The sequence below is a fragment of the Chiloscyllium plagiosum genome, unplaced genomic scaffold (genome assembly GCF_037043375.1).
Source record: "Chiloscyllium plagiosum isolate Xiang-an unplaced genomic scaffold, Cpla_swu_hap1 HiC_scaffold_9, whole genome shotgun sequence".
Taxonomy (NCBI): Eukaryota; Metazoa; Chordata; class Chondrichthyes; order Orectolobiformes; family Hemiscylliidae; genus Chiloscyllium; species Chiloscyllium plagiosum.
This window is the reverse complement of record NW_028270147.1, coordinates 2,577,450-2,596,201: the sequence shown is the minus strand read 5'-3', so window position 1 is coordinate 2,596,201 and position 18,752 is coordinate 2,577,450. Positions and strand designations below refer to the sequence as shown.

Sequence of the window (18,752 nt, the reverse complement as noted above, 5' to 3'; positions counted from 1 at the left end):
CCTTGCGTTGAAGTATACGCACTTGAGCCCATCTCTGTGTCTGCAAGTAGTCCCTGTCAGTGCTACCTTCTCCACAGCCTCCCTACAGTCTTGGGCATCCTGACAAACAGCTAGCCTACTTGCTGGACTACAAGTCCGGATCCCATCCCCCTGCCAAATTAGTTTAAACCCCCCCGAAGAGTGCTAGCAAACCTACCCCCCAGGATATTGGTGCCCTTCTGGTTCAGGTGCAACCCGTCCTGCTTGTACAGGTCCCACCTTCCCCAGAATGCAGTCCAATTGTCCAAATATCTGAAGCCCTCCCTCCTACACCAGCCTTGCAGCCACGTGTTCAACTGCACTCTCTCCCTATTCTTTGCCTCACTGTCACGTGGCACCGGCAACAACCCAGAGATGACGACTCTGTCTGTCCTAGCTTTTAGCTTCCAGCCTAACTCCTTGAGCTCTTGAATGACCTCCCCACCCCTCTTCCTACCTATGTCGTTGGTGCCAATGTGCACCACGACTTCTGGCTGCACACCCTCCCCCTTAAGGATTCTGAAGACACGGTCTGAGACGTCTCGGACCCTGGCACCCGGGAGGCAACAAACCATCCGTGAGTCTCGCCCATGTCCACAGAACCGCCTGTCCGTCCCTCTAACTAGAGGGTCCCCTATAACTAGCGCTCTCCTCCTCTCCCCCTTTCCCTTCTGAGTCTCAGAGCCACAGACCCCTTCACTGCAGCTTACACCTGCAACGCTGTCCCCCCCAACAGTTTCCAAAGCTGTATATTTATTTTTTAGGGGAACGACCACAGGGGATCCCTGCACTGCCTGCTTCCTCCCCTTCCCACCTCTAACTGTTACCCAGCTACCTCTGTTCTCCGGCGTAACTATGTCCCTGTAGCTTCTATAAATCACCCTCTCAGCCTCTCGAATAATCCTCAGTTCATCCAACTCCAGTTCCAGTTCCCTAACGCGTTCTGTGAGGAGCAGGATCTGACTGCATTTCCTGCAGATGAAGTCGGCAGGAGTATCGGTGGTCACCCCTACCTCGAACATCCTGCAGGAGGAACATTTCACCGCCTGCGCTGCCATGACTGTACACTTTCTCCAAAAACAAGAACACTGAGTCAATAACACTGAGTCACTTACCTGTGGACTTTAAAGTTAGGTTAGAGGAGGCCCTACGGAAGTAGGACCTGGGGTCTAGAACACACCCACTCAAATACTAATCACTTACCTTCCTGCCCAGCTATGCGCTCCAACCTCACTGCCGCTGCTCCCACTCAAATGACCGTTGGTGATTAAAAGGTGAGTATTTATACTCACAGTTCTCCTTCCCGGCTGCCCCTCTGTTTGCCGTCACTTCCTCTGCTGCTCCCGCTCTTTTTGTGAAGAGAGAATAAAAAACACCGCTGCCCACTGAAGGTAAGTAATTTTGAAACAAACTGTTTTACCTTAGCTGTAGTCTCCCGGGTTTGCCTTTACTCGGCCGCTGCTCCCACTCAAAAACTACACACAATCCTCCAAATATTACATAACTAAGTCGAATACAGCTGCAATGTGACTTACCAAAGTTTATACTCAATGCCCTGACCAATGAAGGCCAGCATGCCAAATGCCTTCTTCACCGCTATATCCTCTTGCGTTGCCACTTTCAGGGAGCTATGGAGTTGCACCCTAAGATCTCTCTGTACATCGATGCTCCTAAGGGTCCTGCCATTTACTGTATCCTTTCCTCTTGCATTTGTCCTCCCAAAATGCATCACCTCACACTTGTCTGGAGTAAACTCCATCTGCCATTTCTCTGCCTATCTTTGCAACTGATCTGTATCTTACTGTATCCTTTGATAACCTTCCTCACTACCCACAACTCCACCAATTTTTGTATCTTCTGCAAACCTTCTAATCAAACCTACATTTTCATCCAACTCATTGACATTTATCACAAACAAAAGAGTCCCAGCACTGAGTTGGACCGAAGGTTTTATTTCTGTGCTGGGTGTCCCTATCATTCTATTACACTGATTCTTGCAGAACACCACTGGTCCTAGACACCCAGTCAGAAAAACACGCCTCCCCAGCTCCCTCTGAATCCTATGACCAATCCAATTTTGTACCCATCTTGCCAACTCACTGTGGATCCCATGTGCCTTAATCTCCTGGAGAAGCCTACCATGAGAGACCTTATCAAATACTTCAGTAAGGTCATTGTAGACAACATCTTACCCTCATCAATTATCTTTGTCACTTCCACAATCAGGTTTGTGAGGCAAGACCTCCTCCATATAAAGCCACACTGACTATCCCGAATAAATCCATTCTTTTCCAAATGCAAGTACATCCTGTTCCTAAAATTCTTCTCCAATAATTTCCCAACTACAGATTTAAAGCTCACTGGCCCAGAATTTCCAGGATTATCCGGGATTTTTTAAACAAAGGAACAACACTCACTATTCTCCAGTCTTCTGGGGACTCACCTGTGGCAAAAGAGGATCCAAAGACCCCGGTCAAAGCTCCATCAATCATCACCCTTGCCTCCTTCAGTAACCTGGGATAGATTCCATCAGGCCCTGGGGACTTAGCTATGTTTTATAAGACACCCAACATTTCCTTCTCCTTAATATTGACATGCCATAGAATATGAACATCCCCCTCCCCACTCTTACCATCATCCATGGCCCTCTCCTTGGTGAATTTCCATGTGAAGTACTCGTTAAGGACCTCACCCACTTCCTGTGGTTCCACACATAGATTCCCTCATTTGTCCTTGAGTGGACCTACCCTTTCCCTCGTTACTTTCTTGTTCCTAATATACCTATAACCTGCTTGTGTTTTCTCCTTAATCCTGCTTGCCAAGGGCATTTTATGGCCACCTTAAACCTTCCTAATTCCTTGTTTCATTTAGATTCCTCAAGGACCTTGTCTGTGGTTGGAGTTTTAGTAAAACTGTTATGTTGGCTGCAGACGTTGCAGGATATTGGATTATTGAGAATATTTTACTCACATTGTGCAATCTTCAAGTCACATAACTATCTGGGATTGAGTCAGAAGAAAGCTCTGGGTCAATATAGTTTAATTTATTTAATCATGGGCTGCGGAGGTTGTTGGCTCAGCCAATCTCTGTTCCCGGGTGATAATGAGCTGTCTTCCTGAACCACTGCAGACCATGGTGCACAGGGAAATTCAGGGGATTCTAGGGCTTTGGTCCAGTGACAGTGAAAGAAAGGCAAATTATTTCCAAGTCAGGATAGTCAGTGCCTTGGAGGGCAACCTGCAGGGAGTGGTGTTCCCATGTATCTGCTGCCGTTGTCCTTCAGGGTGGGAGTGGCCATGGATTTGGAAGGTGCCGCTGATTTTCTGCAGTGCATCTTGGAATAGCACACATAGAGGGAGTATAAATGTATGAAACCTACATGTGTAATGGATAAACTCTAATCTCTGTTTACTGTTTGATCATTATAATGTCTGTAATGAACCTGCTGAAAGGCTACCTGTATTTTTAGAATCCAGATTCCTTTTGTCAATGGATGAAGACAACATGACAAAGCAGCCAGGGGTAAATTAAAAATCTTCAAAACCTTCCATTCCCCTGCCCCTCCCTAACTACATCACCTCCTCCAGCCCCTACACCCCCTCCCTAACTACATCACCTCCTCCAGCCCCTACACCCCCTCCCTAACTACATCACCTCCTCCAGTCCATACACCCCCTCCCCATCTCTGTAACCCCCTCCAGCCCCTACACCCCCTCCCCATCTCTGTAACCTTCTCCAGCCCCTACACCCCCTCCCTATCTCTGTAACCCCCTCCAGCCCCTACACCCCCTCCCTGTTGTGGTCTCTGATATTCATTGGTAGAGGCAGCCCCATCCTCTGTTTAAGCTCTGGGACACGTGTGTACAGTTTGTACAGTTGGTCAGTTTTCATTAGCTCTGTCTGCAGCCTTTGTTTATAGATCATTGACGTTTGGTAAACCATCACAGAAAGAACATGAATTCTCAAATAATGGGTGATTGATATCCTGGATTCTGCTGGAAGCAATATACAAACGTGGAGTCAAACCTTAGGTGCATTGAGAAGACATCTTTATTGTTTTAAAAAATATAGATACTTTCATTTACTAACTCTTAAAATATGATAGGTGGGAAAATGGTCTGTTTGGGGAATTTAGTGGGGGATTGAGATGAAGGAGGTTTTATGTTAAAACTGTTGCTGTCTCTGTTTGGCGAACTCTGACGGATTGTGTGTGTGTGTGTGCCGAACAGAACCTGCGCTGGATGGCTCCTGAGGTATTCACACAGTGTACCCGTTACACCATCAAAGCCGATGTGTTCAGTTATGCCCTGTGTCTGTGGGAGCTGCTGACTGGAGAAATCCCCTTTGCCCACCTCAAACCTGGTGAGTTCAATTCAACCCTGGAGTGGGAAAGGAAAGACTGGATGATTGAAGTTATTTTCACACATTTATTCTGGGGATGTAGGTATCACTGGCTCAACCAGTACCTATCACCTGTCTTTAACTGACCTTGAACTTGCAAGGACTACTTCAGAGTCAAGCGCATTGCCGTGGGTCTGGAGTCACATGTAGGCCGGACTGGGTAAGGACAGCAGATTTCCTGCTCTGAACAACAGCAGCACAGTGTAGCTTTAGCAATAATCACTATTAGCTTTCCATTGGAGTTTGTTGTTGATTGAATTGAAATTCCACCAGCTGCAGTGAACGGATTTCCAGCAGTATCCCCAAAACATCAGCCCAAAGCTCGGAGTTATAAAGACTAGCTGACGGTGCAGCTTCCAACAACAATAATCAGAGACCACACACAAAGCACAGCCCACTTAGGGGCGGCACGGTGGCTCAGTGGTTAGCACTGCTGCCTCACAGCACCAGGGACCCGGCTTTGATTCCAGACTCGGGCAACTGTCTGAGTCTGTGTGGGCTTCCTCCCACATTCTAAAAAGATGTGAAGGTCAGGGTGAATTGGCCCATAGTATTAGGTGCATTAGCCAGAGGGGAATGGGTTTGGGGTGGGTTGCTCTTCGGAGGGACGGTGTGGACTTGTTGGACTGAAGGGCCTGTTTCCATGCTGTAGAGAATCTAATCTAACAACAGGGATGTTTTGCAGTTTGGAAAGTCAAATCAAGGTAGAAGTTTCACGGTGAATGGTAGAGCCTTAAGGAGTGCAGTAGAACAGAGGGATCTTGGGGCTCAGGTACATGGTTCTCTGAAAGTGGATTCCCAGATAGACAGGGCAGTCAGGAAGGCTTTTGGCACACTGACCTTCATCAGTCAGGGCACTGAGTATAGAAGTTGGGAAGTGATGTTGCAGTTGTATACCGCATTGGTGAGGCTGCACTCGGATATTGTGTTCAGTTTTGGTCACCTTGCTATAGGAAGGATGTTATTAAACTGGAGAGAGTGCAGAAGAAATTTACAAGGATGTTGCCTGGACTCAAGAGTCTGGGTTATAGGGAAAGGTTGGACAAGAGAAGACTTTTTTCTTTAGAGTATAGGATTTATATGTAAACAGATGAGACTTCAGGCCAAAGTGGTCATGTTTTAGAAGTAACCTATATAAAGGAAAGGGAGTGGTCAGCTCTCTAGCTAGCTGAGCTGAGCAGTTTATCGTTCAGTCTGACCTGGTGAGGAGTCCAACAGTGAGCTGTGTGGAAACTCTCTCTCTCTTTTCTGCCCTTCAACTTCAACCTGTAAGCATATATTCCATTTATACTGGTTTTAAAGGGGGTTTGCTTAATGGGACTGTTGTGTATATTTGGAACAGCATAATTAAGTCTAGTTTGGATAGAGTGCGTTCTGTAGAGGATTTTTATTCTGTTCTTTGTGTTTCGTTGTGTAATTTTGTGAATACATTTTTTGTCTGTTTTAAAATTTTTTAGTCTACCTAGCTAACTTATTCCGGGTAATGCTCACTGTACACTGTACAAAACAAATTGCAAAGTTATGGTCTGGGACTGCCTGCTTAGGAATGTTCTGAGTGGTCTGGCCTAGTCCTTAAGGGGAAAGTGAGGACTGCAGATGCTGGAGATCAGAGTCGAGAGTGTGCTGCTGGAAAAGCACAGCAGGTCAGGCAGCATCCGAGGAGCAGGAGAATCAACGTTTCGGGTATAAGCCCTTGATCAGGAATGAGGCTTGTGGGATGGAGGGGGTGGGGGGAGGTGGTGTGAGAGATAAATGATAGGGGGTGGGGTTGGGGGAAGGTAGCTGGGAATGCAATAGGTGGATGAAGGTGATGGGTCAGAGGGAGCAATGATGGACAGATCTGAAGGGCAGTGCCGAATTGGAGGCTTGAGACTGAGATAATGTGGGGGAAAGGGAAATGAGGAAGCTGTTGAAATCCACATTTATCCTGTATGGTTGCAGGGTCCCAAGGCAGAAGATGAGGCATTCCTCCTCCAGGCGTCAGGTGATAACGGTTTGGTGGTGGAGGAGGCCCAGGACCAGCATGTCCTTGATGGAGTGGGAGGGGGAGTTGTAGTGTTCAGCCATGGGACAGTGGAGTTGGTGGGTATGGGTGTCCCAGAGATGTTCTCTGAAATGATCCACAAGTCCTCTCTCTTCGATGTAGAGGGGACCACACTGGGTGCAATGGATGCAATAGATGATGGGTCAGGCAGGATCTGAGGAGCAGGAAAAATCGACGTTTTGGGCAAAAGCTCTTCATCAGGAATGGATCCTTCTTCAGGCTCTTGCCCGAAACGTCGATTTTCCTGCTCCTCGGATGCTGCCTGACCTGCTGTGCTTCTTCAGCACCGCTCTGATCTCCAGCATCTGCAGTACCCACTTCCGTGCAGTAGATGATGGCCGAGTCCATAACAATAAATCAGAAAGGATTAGAATGCAGGGAAATGGGGTTAGCGTGGATGGACACTTTTGTTGGCATGGACCAGTTTAGGCCAAATGGTCTACCTCTGTGCTGCAGGACCCTGTGACTCTATGACTTAATGACTCTCTGTGCAGATTGGGTGGGTTAGCCATGGGACATTGGGGTTAGTGGGATCGGGTAGAGAGTGGGTTTGGATGGGATGCTCTTTGAAATGTCAGTGAGGCTGTGATGGGTCAAATGGCCTGCTTCCACATTGTAAGCATTCTATTTTATGAGTCGAATGACATAGGGATATTCCCACAGGACCACTGTGAAGGGCAAAGAGTGACGCTCCCTTACTCCCACTGTACAGGAGATTGCTGAGAGCACAGTGTCCAGTCTGATCTCCTCACCCAGGGCAGAATGTTAGAAATACTTGCCTGGACGGGGTGGCCTGTGAGGAGCGATCGAGGAGACTAGGTCTATGTTCCCTTGAGTTTAGAAAAACAAGAAGTGATCACATTGAAATGTACGGAGAGCTCCCGAGTTTGAGGAGCTCGATGCTGAGAGCTAGCTGCTCTTCACTGGGAAATCGAGAACACGAGGTCACTGCCTCAGGAGAAGGGAGTGGTCATTTCAGACAGAGCCCAGGAAAAATTGTATCACTTGGAAAGTTGTGAATCTTCTGCGTTACTCAGAGGGAAGTTAAGAATCAACCACATTGCTGTGGGTCTGGAGTCTCATGTAGACCAGACTGGGTAAGGATGGCAGATTTCCCTCTCTGAAGGACATTAGTGAACCAGATGGGTTTTCATGATGGTTGACAGAGGTTACAAGGTCGCTGTGAGATTCCCTTTTCATTCTAGATGTTTTATTGAATTCAATTCCCACCATTTGCCATTTGCCTGGGAGGTGTGGGCTATCAGTCCAGTGACATTTCCATGACACCCTGGCCACCCATTATTGTAGGTTTTGAAGTATACTCACGACAGGCAGCAAAGAGACAGAGGAGCAGATAACTGTGTGGGATCGCACTCTGTAAATTGGTTGCCTCATTACAGCAGTAACTACACTTCAAGATGTTATCCCAAGGTCGTGATAAATACAAGGGAAATACAAAGCCGTAATAAATGTCTTTCTTTTTTCCTAACCAAATGATCCATATCTGAGAGCATTAAGACAGAGTTTGATTTCCTTGACGTTGACGTTGATGTTGTTGTTGTTGATGTTTATTCAGCTGCTGCTGCTGCTGATATGGCATACCACCATGTCCGCCCTCCGGTCGGCTACTCTATACCCAAACCCATCTCGTCTCTGCTGATCAGGGCTTGGAATGCATGTCCTGAGGTGAGTAATCCAATCATGAGGTCAGTTCCGCCTCTTTTACTCATTCATGGGACATGGGTGTCACTTCCTTGCTAACACTTATTGCCTGTTCCTAACTGCCCTCGGGAAGATGGTGGTGAGTTAGTTTCTTGAACACTGTGGTCCTTGAGGTGTGGGGTCACCCATAATGCTGCTGGGGAGGGAATTCCAGGACTTTGACCCAGTGACACTGAAGGAACAGTGATCCATTTCCAAGCCTTGGAGGGGAACGTGCAGGGGGATAGTGGTTCCCTATATGAATTGCTCTTGACCCTCTAATGGTGGAGAACAGTGGCTTGGAAGGTCCTTTTGAAAGAGTTGTGGTGCTGTGGTTGTATGTGTAGCTGGGTGTGAAAATCACGTACACAATGTGTAGCTGGGTGTGACAGTCACATACACAATGTGCAACTGAGTGCGACAATCACGTACACAATGTGTAGCCGGGTGTGACAATCACATACACAATGTGTAGCTGAGTGTGACAAAGACATACACAATGTGTAGCCGGGTGTGACAATCACATACACAATGTGTAACTGAGTGTGACAGTCACATACACAATGTGTAACTGAGTGTGACGATCACATACACAATGTGTAGCTGGGTGTGACAATCATGTACACAATGTGTAACTGGGTGTGACAATCACATACACAATGTGTAACTGAGTGTGACAATCACATACACAATCTGTAGCTGGGTGTGACAGTCACATACACAATGTGTAGCTGAGTGTGACAATCACATACACAATGTGTAGCTGAGTGTGACAATCACATACACAATGTGTAACTGGGTGTGACAATCACGTACACAATGTGTAACTGTGTGTGACAATCACATACACAATGTGTAGCTGGGTGTGACAAAGACATACACAATGTGTAGCCGGGTGTGACAATCACGTACACAATGTGTAGCTGGGTGTGACAATCACATACACAATGTGTAGCTGAGTGTGACAATCACGTACACAATGTGTAACTGTGTGTGACAATCACATACACAATGTGTAGCTGGGTGTGACAATCACGTACACAATGTGTAGCCGGGTGTGACAATCACGTACACAATGTGTAACTGAGTGTGACAATCACGTACACAATGTGTAGCTGGGTGTGACAATCACGTACACAATGTGTAACTGGGTGTGACAATCACATACACAATCTGTAGCTGGGTGTGACGATCACATACACAATGTGTAACTGGGTGTGACAATCACATACACAATGTGTAGCCGGGTGTGACAATCACATACACAATGTGTAACTGAGTGTGACAATCACATACACAATGTATAGCCGGGTGTGACAGTCACATACACAATGTGTAGCTGAGTGTGACAATCACATACACAATGTGTAACTGAGTGTGACAATCACATACACAATCTGTAGCTGGGTGTGACAGTCACATACACAATGTGTAACTGGGTGTGACAATCACGTACACAATGTGTAACTGTGTGTGACAATCACATACACAATGTGTAGCTGGGTGTGACAAAGACATACACAATGTGTAGCCGGGTGTGACAATCACGTACACAATGTGTAGCTGGGTGTGACAATCACATACAGAATGTGTAGCTGAGTGTGACAATCACGTACACAATGTGTAACTGTGTGTGACAATCACATACACAATGTGTAGCTGGGTGTGACAATCACGTACACAATGTGTAGCCGGGTGTGACAATCACGTACACAATGTGTAACTGAGTGTGACAATCACGTACACAATGTGTAGCTGGGTGTGACAATCACGTACACAATGTGTAACTGGGTGTGACAATCACATACACAATCTGTAGCTGGGTGTGACGATCACATACACAATGTGTAGCTGAGTGTGACAATCACATACACAATGTGTAGCCGGGTGTGACAATCACATACACAATGTGTAACGGAGTGTGACAATTACGTACACAATGAAAAACTGAGTGTGACAATCACATACACAATGTGTAACTGAGTGTGACAATCACATACACAATGTGTAACGGAGTGTGACAATTACGTACACAATGTGTAACTGAGTGTGACAATCACATACACAATGTGTAACTGAGTGTGACAATCACATACACAATGTGTAGCTGGGTGTGACAATCACATACACAATTTGTAGCTGGGTGTGACGATCACATACACAATGTGTATCTGGGTGTGACAATCACATACACAATTTGTAGCCGGGTGTGACAGTCACATACACAATGTGTATCTGGGTGTGACAATCACATACACAATTTGTAGCCGGGTGTGACAGTCACATACACAATGTGTATCTGGGTGTGACAATCATGTACACAATGTGTAACTGAGTGTGACAATCAAGTACACAATGTGTAACTGGGTGTGACAATCACATACACAATGTGTAACTGAGTGTGACGATCACATACACAATGTGTAGCTGGGTGTGACAATCACGTACACAATGTGTAACTGAGTGTGACAATCAAGTACACAATGTGTAACTGGGTGTGACAATCACATACACAATGTGTAACTGAGTGTGACGATCACATACACAATGTGTAGCTGGGTGTGACAATCATGTACACAATGTGTAACTGGATGTGACAGTCACGTACACAATGTGTAACTGGGTGTGACAATTACGTACACAATGTGTAACTGAGTGTGACAATCACATACACAATGTGTAACTGAGTGTGACAATCACATACACAATCTGTAGCTGGGTGTGACAGTCACATACACAATGTGTAGCTGAGTGTGACAATCACATACACAATGTGTAACTGGGTGTGACAATCACGTACACAATGTGTAACTGTGTGTGACAATCACATACACAATGTGTAGCCGGGTGTGACAATCACGTACACAATGTGTAGCTGGGTGTGACAATCACATACACAATGTGTAGCTGGGTGTGACAATCACATACACAATGTGTAGCTGGGTGTGACAATCACGTACACAATGTGTAACTGTGTGTGACAATCACATACACAATGTGTAGCTGGGTGTGACAATCACGTACACAATGTGTAGCTGGGTGTGACAATCACATACACAATGTGTAGCCGGGTGTGACAATCACGTACACAATGTGTAGCTGGGTGTGACAATCACATACAGAATGTGTAGCTGAGTGTGACAATCACGTACACAATGTGTAGCTGGGTGTGACAATCACATACACAATGTGTAGCTGGGTGTGACAATCACGTACACAATGTGTAGCCGGGTGTGACAGTCACATACACAATGTGTAACTGGGTGTGACAATCACATACAGAATGTGTAGCTGAGTGTGACAATCACGTACACAATGTGTAACTGAGTGTGACAATCACGTACACAATGTGTAGCTGGGTGTGACAATCACGTACACAATGTGTAACTGGGTGTGACAATCACATACACAATCTGTAGCTGGGTGTGACGATCACATACACAATGTGTAACTGGGTGTGACAATCACATACACAATGTGTAACTGAGTGTGACAATCACATACACAATGTATAGCCGGGTGTGACAGTCACATACACAATGTGTAGCTGAGTGTGACAATCACATACACAATGTGTAACTGGGTGTGACAATCACATACACAATGTGTAGCCGGGTGTGACAATCACATACACAATGTGTAACTGAGTGTGACAATCACATACACAATGTATAGCCGGGTGTGACAGTCACATACACAATGTGTAGCTGAGTGTGACAATCACATACACAATGTATAGCCGGGTGTGACAGTCACATACACAATGTGTAACTGGGTGTGACAATCACATACACAATCTGTAGCTGGGTGTGACGATCACATACACAATGTGTAACTGGGTGTGACAATCACATACACAATGTGTAACTGAGTGTGACAATCACATACACAATGTATAGCCGGGTGTGACAATCACATACACAATGTGTAACTGAGTGTGACAATCACATACACAATGTATAGCCGGGTGTGACAGTCACATACACAATGTGTAACTGGGTGTGACAATCACATACACAATCTGTAGCTGGGTGTGACGATCACATACACAATGTGTAACTGGGTGTGACAATCACATACACAATGTGTAACTGAGTGTGACAATCACATACACAATGTATAGCCGGGTGTGACAGTCACATACACAATGTGTAACTGGGTGTGACAATCACATACACAATCTGTAGCTGGGTGTGACGATCACATACACAATGTGTAACTGGGTGTGACAATCACATACACAATGTGTAACTGAGTGTGACAATCACATACACAATGTGTAGCCGGGTGTGACAATCACATACACTATGTGTAACTGAGTGTGACAATCACATACACAATGTATAGCCGGGTGTGACAGTCACATACACAATGTGTAGCTGAGTGTGACAATCACATACACAATGTATAGCCGGGTGTGACAGTCACATACACAATGTGTAACTGGGTGTGACAATCACATACACAATCTGTAGCTGGGTGTGACAATCACATACACAATGTGTAACTGGGTGTGACAATCACATACACAATGTGTAGCCGGGTGTGACAGTCACATACACAATGGGTAGCTGGGTGTGACAATCACATACACAATGTGTAACTGGGTGTGACAATCACATACACAATGTGTAACGGAGTGTGACAATCACGTACACAATGTGTAACGGAGTGTGACAATCACATACACAATTTGTAGCCGGGTGTGACAGTCACATACACAATGTGTATCTGGGTGTGACAGCCACGTACACAATGTGTATCTGGGTGTGACAATCATGTACACAATGTGTGACTGGGTGCGACAAACACGTACACAATGTGTAGCTGGGTGTGACAATCACGTACACAATGTGTAACTGAGTGTGACAATCACGTACACAATGTGTAACTGAGTGTGACAATCAAGTACACAATGTGTAACTGGGTGTGACAATCACATACACAATGTGTAGCCGGGTGTGACAATCACGTACACAATGTGTAACTCAGTGTGACAATCACATACACAATGTGTAACTGGGTGTGACAATCACGTACACAATGTGTAGCCGGGTGTGACAATCACGTACACAATGTGTAACTGGGTGTGACAATCACGTACACACTGTGTAACTGAGTGTGACAATCACATACACAATGTGTAACGGAGTGTGACAATCACGTACACAATGTGTAACGGAGTGTGACAATCACATACACAATTTGTAGCCGGGTGTGACAGTCACATACACAATGTGTATCTGGGTGTGACAGCCACGTACACAATGTGTATCTGGGTGTGACAATCATGTACACAATGTGTGACTGGGTGCGACAAACACGTACACAATGTGTAGCTGGGTGTGACAATCACGTACACAATGTGTAACTGAGTGTGACAATCACGTACACAATGTGTAACTGAGTGTGACAATCAAGTACACAATGTGTAACTGGGTGTGACAATCACGTACACAATGTGTAGCCGGGTGTGACAATCACGTACACAATGTGTAACTCAGTGTGACAATCACATACACAATGTGTAACTGGGTGTGACAATCACGTACACAATGTGTAGCCGGGTGTGACAATCACGTACACAATGTGTAACTGGGTGTGACAATCACGTACACACTGTGTAACTGAGTGTGACAATCACATACACAATGTGTAGCTGGGTGTGACAAAGACATACACAATGTGTAGCTGGGTGTGACAATCACATACACAATGTGTAGCTGGGTGTGACAATCACATACACAATGTGTAACTGGGTGTGACAATCACATACACAATGTGTAGCTGGGTGTGACAATCACGTACACAATGTGTAACTGGGTGTGACAATCACATACACAATGTGTAACTGGGTGTGACAATCACGTACAGAATGATAGAGCGATGTAATGATAGAATGATACATCCAAGGATGCCATTCAGTCCATCATATATCCATGTTATTACTTTGTAAAAATGATACAATTGGCTCTCATTTCCTACCCTTTGCTGCAAATAAGGGGAAATAAGATGGACTGAATGGCCACTTTTGGTGCTTCTGCATTCTTTTATTGTCTGATCTAGAGTCTCCTTCCACTTTCTTATCGGACACAACATTGCCGCCCAGAGAAACCATGAGGGAAATTTAATCACTTACCATCTTAACAGGCTTTAATATGGTGATTGGGTTTCACAGTTCATTCAGTAAAACTGTTTCCTGTAACCAGTAGATACAGATCAAAGTTTGGAAGATGGGATCAAGGAAAATCCCAAAGCTTTTTATAAATATAGTTAGAGTCAGAGAATTTCCAGGGAAAGAGTGGGACCTATTAGAGACCAAAGGAGCAACCTGTGTGTGGAGCCAATGGATGAAGGTGGGGTCCGGAATGAATATTTCTCATCTGTATTCACAGATTGTAGCAGGGGATTTCAGTTAGGATGGTGAGGTTCTAGAACATGTTAAGATTAATGAGGAGGAGGTTTAAGATGTTTTAGCAGACATAAAGATGCATAAACAGATGCTCTCAGGGAAATGCATGACAGAAATGTGGAGGTTGTTTATGGAGCACTTGCTGATAGTGCTGGACAGGTTTCTCCCACTGAGGCAAGGGAGGGATATTGGGGTAAAGGAAGCTTAGGTGACAAGGGATGTGGAACATCTAGTCAGGAGGAAGAAGGAAGCTTAGGTTAAGGTGAAGAAGGCAAGTGTTATGTCATGGGGTAAACCCCATTCCCCGCCCCCCCCCCCCCCCCCACCACCCCCCGTGTGCTAATTTAAACCAGGAACACAGAAAAGATTCACCCCATGCTGTAATCTGTTAAACTCGGAGAGGCAAAGAACTGTCCCAGAGGTCACTATTTAAAGTAAAAATTAACAACTTTATTCTTTAAGTCCAACAGAGAATATTAAAACCAACAAATATTTACAACCCCTTTCTCTTAAACCTATCTTTTACCTCCCACTCTACAATATTAGTCTGATTAAAAAATCCTGATTAAGATTTACAAAAATAAAATAATCAGGTTTCAAACCCAGCCAGCTTTGCCCAGTCTCCTCTGTAGACGCTCCTCTGTAAATTCTCTCCAGGTTGGCCTCGATGTTCTGCTGCACAAACTCCCCCACAGACAGGTACCTTTCAGAAAGCTCTTCAGCTCGCAGCCTACATTTGTTGGTCTTTGGCAGTACTCCCTCTAACTGTTCTAAATATCCACTTTTATACCCCAAAACATCATATCATTTCATTGGTTTTAATATTATCAAAACACTAAATTCAAATTTGATTTGATTTTGGTATCTTGGAGCATAATTTAAAATGATTGACCGAATTTGAATTTGTTTTTGGTTTCATGGCAACCCATCTGCTGCTATTTGTTTTGACCAAGTGTTACATTGTTACCTTGTTCAGGACTGTCTGTGCTTTGTAAGTCCTCGCTAGCTTTTCACTCTCTTAAAGGTACAGTGCACCTCTATACGTTCATAACGTAAGGATTAGATAGGGCTTTAGAAGGTAACCAAGAAGGAACTGAAGAATGGACTTAGGAGAGCTAGAAGGGAGTATGATAAAGCTTTACTGGGTAGGATTAAGGAAAACCCCAAGGCATTCTACACTTATGAAGAGCAAGAGGATGGGCATAGTGAGGCTAGGGCTGATCAGGGATAGTAGAGTGAATGTTTGCCTGGAGTCAGAGGAAGTAGGGGAGGTCCTCAGTGAATACTTTGCTTCAGTATTCAGTACTGAGAGGGACCTTGATATTTCTGAGGATAGCATGAAACAGACTGATATGCTCGAACAAGTTGATGTTAGGAAGGAGGATGTGCTGAAATGTTTGAAAAACGTAAGAATAGATAAATCCCCTGGGCCAGACAGGATATACCCTAAGTTACTACAGAAAATGACGGAAGAGATTGCTGTACCTTTGGCAATGATTGTTGTGTCCTCACTGTCCACTGGAATTGTGCCAGATGATTGGAGAGTGGCAAATGTTATTCTCTTGTTCAAGAAAAGGAATAGTGAGAATCCTGGGAATTACAGACCAGTCTGTATTATGTCTGTGGTGGACAAAGTATTAGAGAGGATTCTGAGACACGGAATTTATGATTACTTGGAAAGCCATAGTTTGTTTAGAAATGGTCAGCATGGCTTTGTGAGGGGCAGGTTATGCCTCACAAACCTTATTGAATTCTTTCAGGATGTGACAAAATACATTGATGAAGGTAGAGCAGTGGATGTGGTGTACATGGATTTTAGCAAGGCGTTGATAAGGTTCCCCATGGTGGGCTCATTCAGAAAGTAAGGAGGCATGAGAAACAGGGAAATCTGGCTGTCTGGATGCAGAATTAGCTGGCCCACAGAAGACAGAGAGTGGTGGTAGATGGAGAGTATTCAGCCTAGTGCTTGGTGACCAGTGTTGTTCCATAGGGATTGGTTCTGGGATCTCTGCTGTTTGTGATTTTTATAAATGACTTGGATGAGGAAGTGGAAGGGTGGGTAAGTAAGTTTGCTGATGACATGAAGGTTGGTGTAGTTGTGGATGGTATGGAGGGCTGTTGTAGGTTGCAACAGGACGTTGATAGGATGCAGAACTGGGTTGATAAGTGGTAGATGGTGTTCAACCTGGAAAAGTGTGAAGTGATTAATTTTGGAAGGTTGAATTTGAATGCGGAATACAGGGTTAAAGTCAGGATTCTTGGCAGTGTGGAGGAACAGAGGGATCTTGGAATCCATGTCCATAGATCCCTCAAAGTTGCCACCCAAGTTGATGGGGTTGTTAAGATGGAGTATGGTGTGTTGGCTTTCATTAGCAGGGAGATTGAGTTTAAGAGCCACAAGGTTATGCTGCAGCTCTATAGAGCCCTGGTTAGACCACAATTGTGTTCAGTTCTGGTTGCCTCATTATAGGAAGGATGTGGAAGCTTCAGAGAGGGTGCAGAGGAGGTTCACTGGGATGTTGCCTGGACTGGAGGGTGTGTCTTATGAAGAGAGGTTGACGGAGCTTGGGCTTTTCTCACTGGAGTGAAGAAGGAAGAGAGGTGACTTGATAGAGGTGTACAAGGTATAGGGGCATAGATAGAGTAGATAGCCAGGGACTTTTTTCCCAGGGCAGAAATGTCTATCATGAGGGATCAGAATTTTAAGGTGATTGGAGGAAGATTTAGGGGAGATGTCAGAGGGAGGTTCTTTATGCAGAGAGAGTGGTGGGTGCATGGAATGTACTGCCAGCGATGGTGGTAGAGTCAGAAACATTGGGGACATTTATGACTCTTGGATAGACACATGGAAGGGTATGTAGGTTAGTCTGATCTTAGAGTCGGATAAAAGGTTAGCAGAACATTGAGGGCTGAAGGGCCTGTACTGTGTTGTACTGTTCTATGTTCTATGTTCTAAATCCCTAGGGCCTGATAGGATGAATTCCAGGCTGCTATGGGATTCAAGGGGGGAGAGTGCTGGGGCCCTGGCAGAAATATTTAATACTTCGCTGGCCACAGGTGAAGTGCCAGATGACTGAAGGATAGATAATGTGGTTCCTTTATTCAAGATGGGCAGCAGGGATAAGCCGGGTAATTACAGAGCAGATAGTCTGATGTCAATTGTAGGGAAATTATTGGAAAGTTTCTGAAAGATAAGATTAATCAATATTTGGAAAGGCAGGGATTGATCAGTGATAGTCAACATGGATTTGTTAGAGGGAGGTCCTGTCTGACTAATTTAATTGAGTTTTTGAAAAGATGACTGAATATACTGAGGAGGGTAATGCAGTTGATGTAGTTTACATGGAGTTCAGTAAGGCCTTAAACAAGGACCCACATGGAAGGCTGATCCAAAAGGTAAGAGCCCACGGAATCCGAGGCAATTTGGCAAATTGGATCCAAAACTGGCTTCCAAACAGGAGGTACCGGGAGGTGGTGGAGGGACGTGTTAGTGATTGGATGCCTGTGACCAGAGGTGTACCACGGGGATCAGTGCTTGAACCCTTGCTATTTATTATGTACATTAATGACTTGGATGTGAATGTAGAACCTTTAATTGGTTAGTTTGCAGATGACACAAAAATAGGTGGATGTTGTTGACAGTGAGGACGATGGTCTCAGGCTACAGTCTGATATTGATCAGCTGGTAAACTGGGCAGAGCAATGGCAGGTGGAACCTCATCCTGATAAGTGTGAGGTGATGCATTTGGGAAGGTATAATAAGGCAAGGATATAGACAATAAATGGTAAGTCTCTTGAGAGTACTGAGAAACAAAGGCACATTGGTTTATAAGTCCATAAATCCCTGAAAATATCAGCACAGGTCGACAGAATGGGGAAGGCAGCATGTAGGATGCTTGTCTTCATTAACCAGGGTGTTGAATATAGGAGCAGGGAAGGCTTGTTCTAACTTAATAAAACACTGGTTCAGCCACAGATGGAATACCAGAGACAGCTCTGGTAACCACACTATTGGAAGGATGTGATTGCACTGGACAGTGTGCAGGGGAGATTCACCAGGATGGTGCCTGGGATGGAAAGTCTCAGTAATGAGGAGACTGAATAGGCTGGGTTTGTTTTCCCTGGAGCAGAGGATGTTGAGAGGGGATCTGATTGACAGATACACAATTATGGGAG

General features: G+C 45.0%; 1 protein-coding gene across 1 annotated transcript in view; it reads left to right on the top strand.

Annotated features, from left to right (window-relative positions):
* The window catches only part of tnni3k (TNNI3 interacting kinase), a 171,431-nt gene that overhangs the window by 102,721 nt on the left and 49,958 nt on the right, over nt 1-18,752 (top strand). Inside the window, exons 19-21 of the mRNA XM_087990344.1 lie at nt 3,488-3,540; nt 4,248-4,380; nt 8,040-8,149. Of these exons, the coding sequence (XP_087846470.1) occupies nt 3,488-3,540; nt 4,248-4,380; nt 8,040-8,149 (296 nt within the window). The remainder of the gene's footprint in view (nt 1-3,487; nt 3,541-4,247; nt 4,381-8,039; nt 8,150-18,752) is intronic.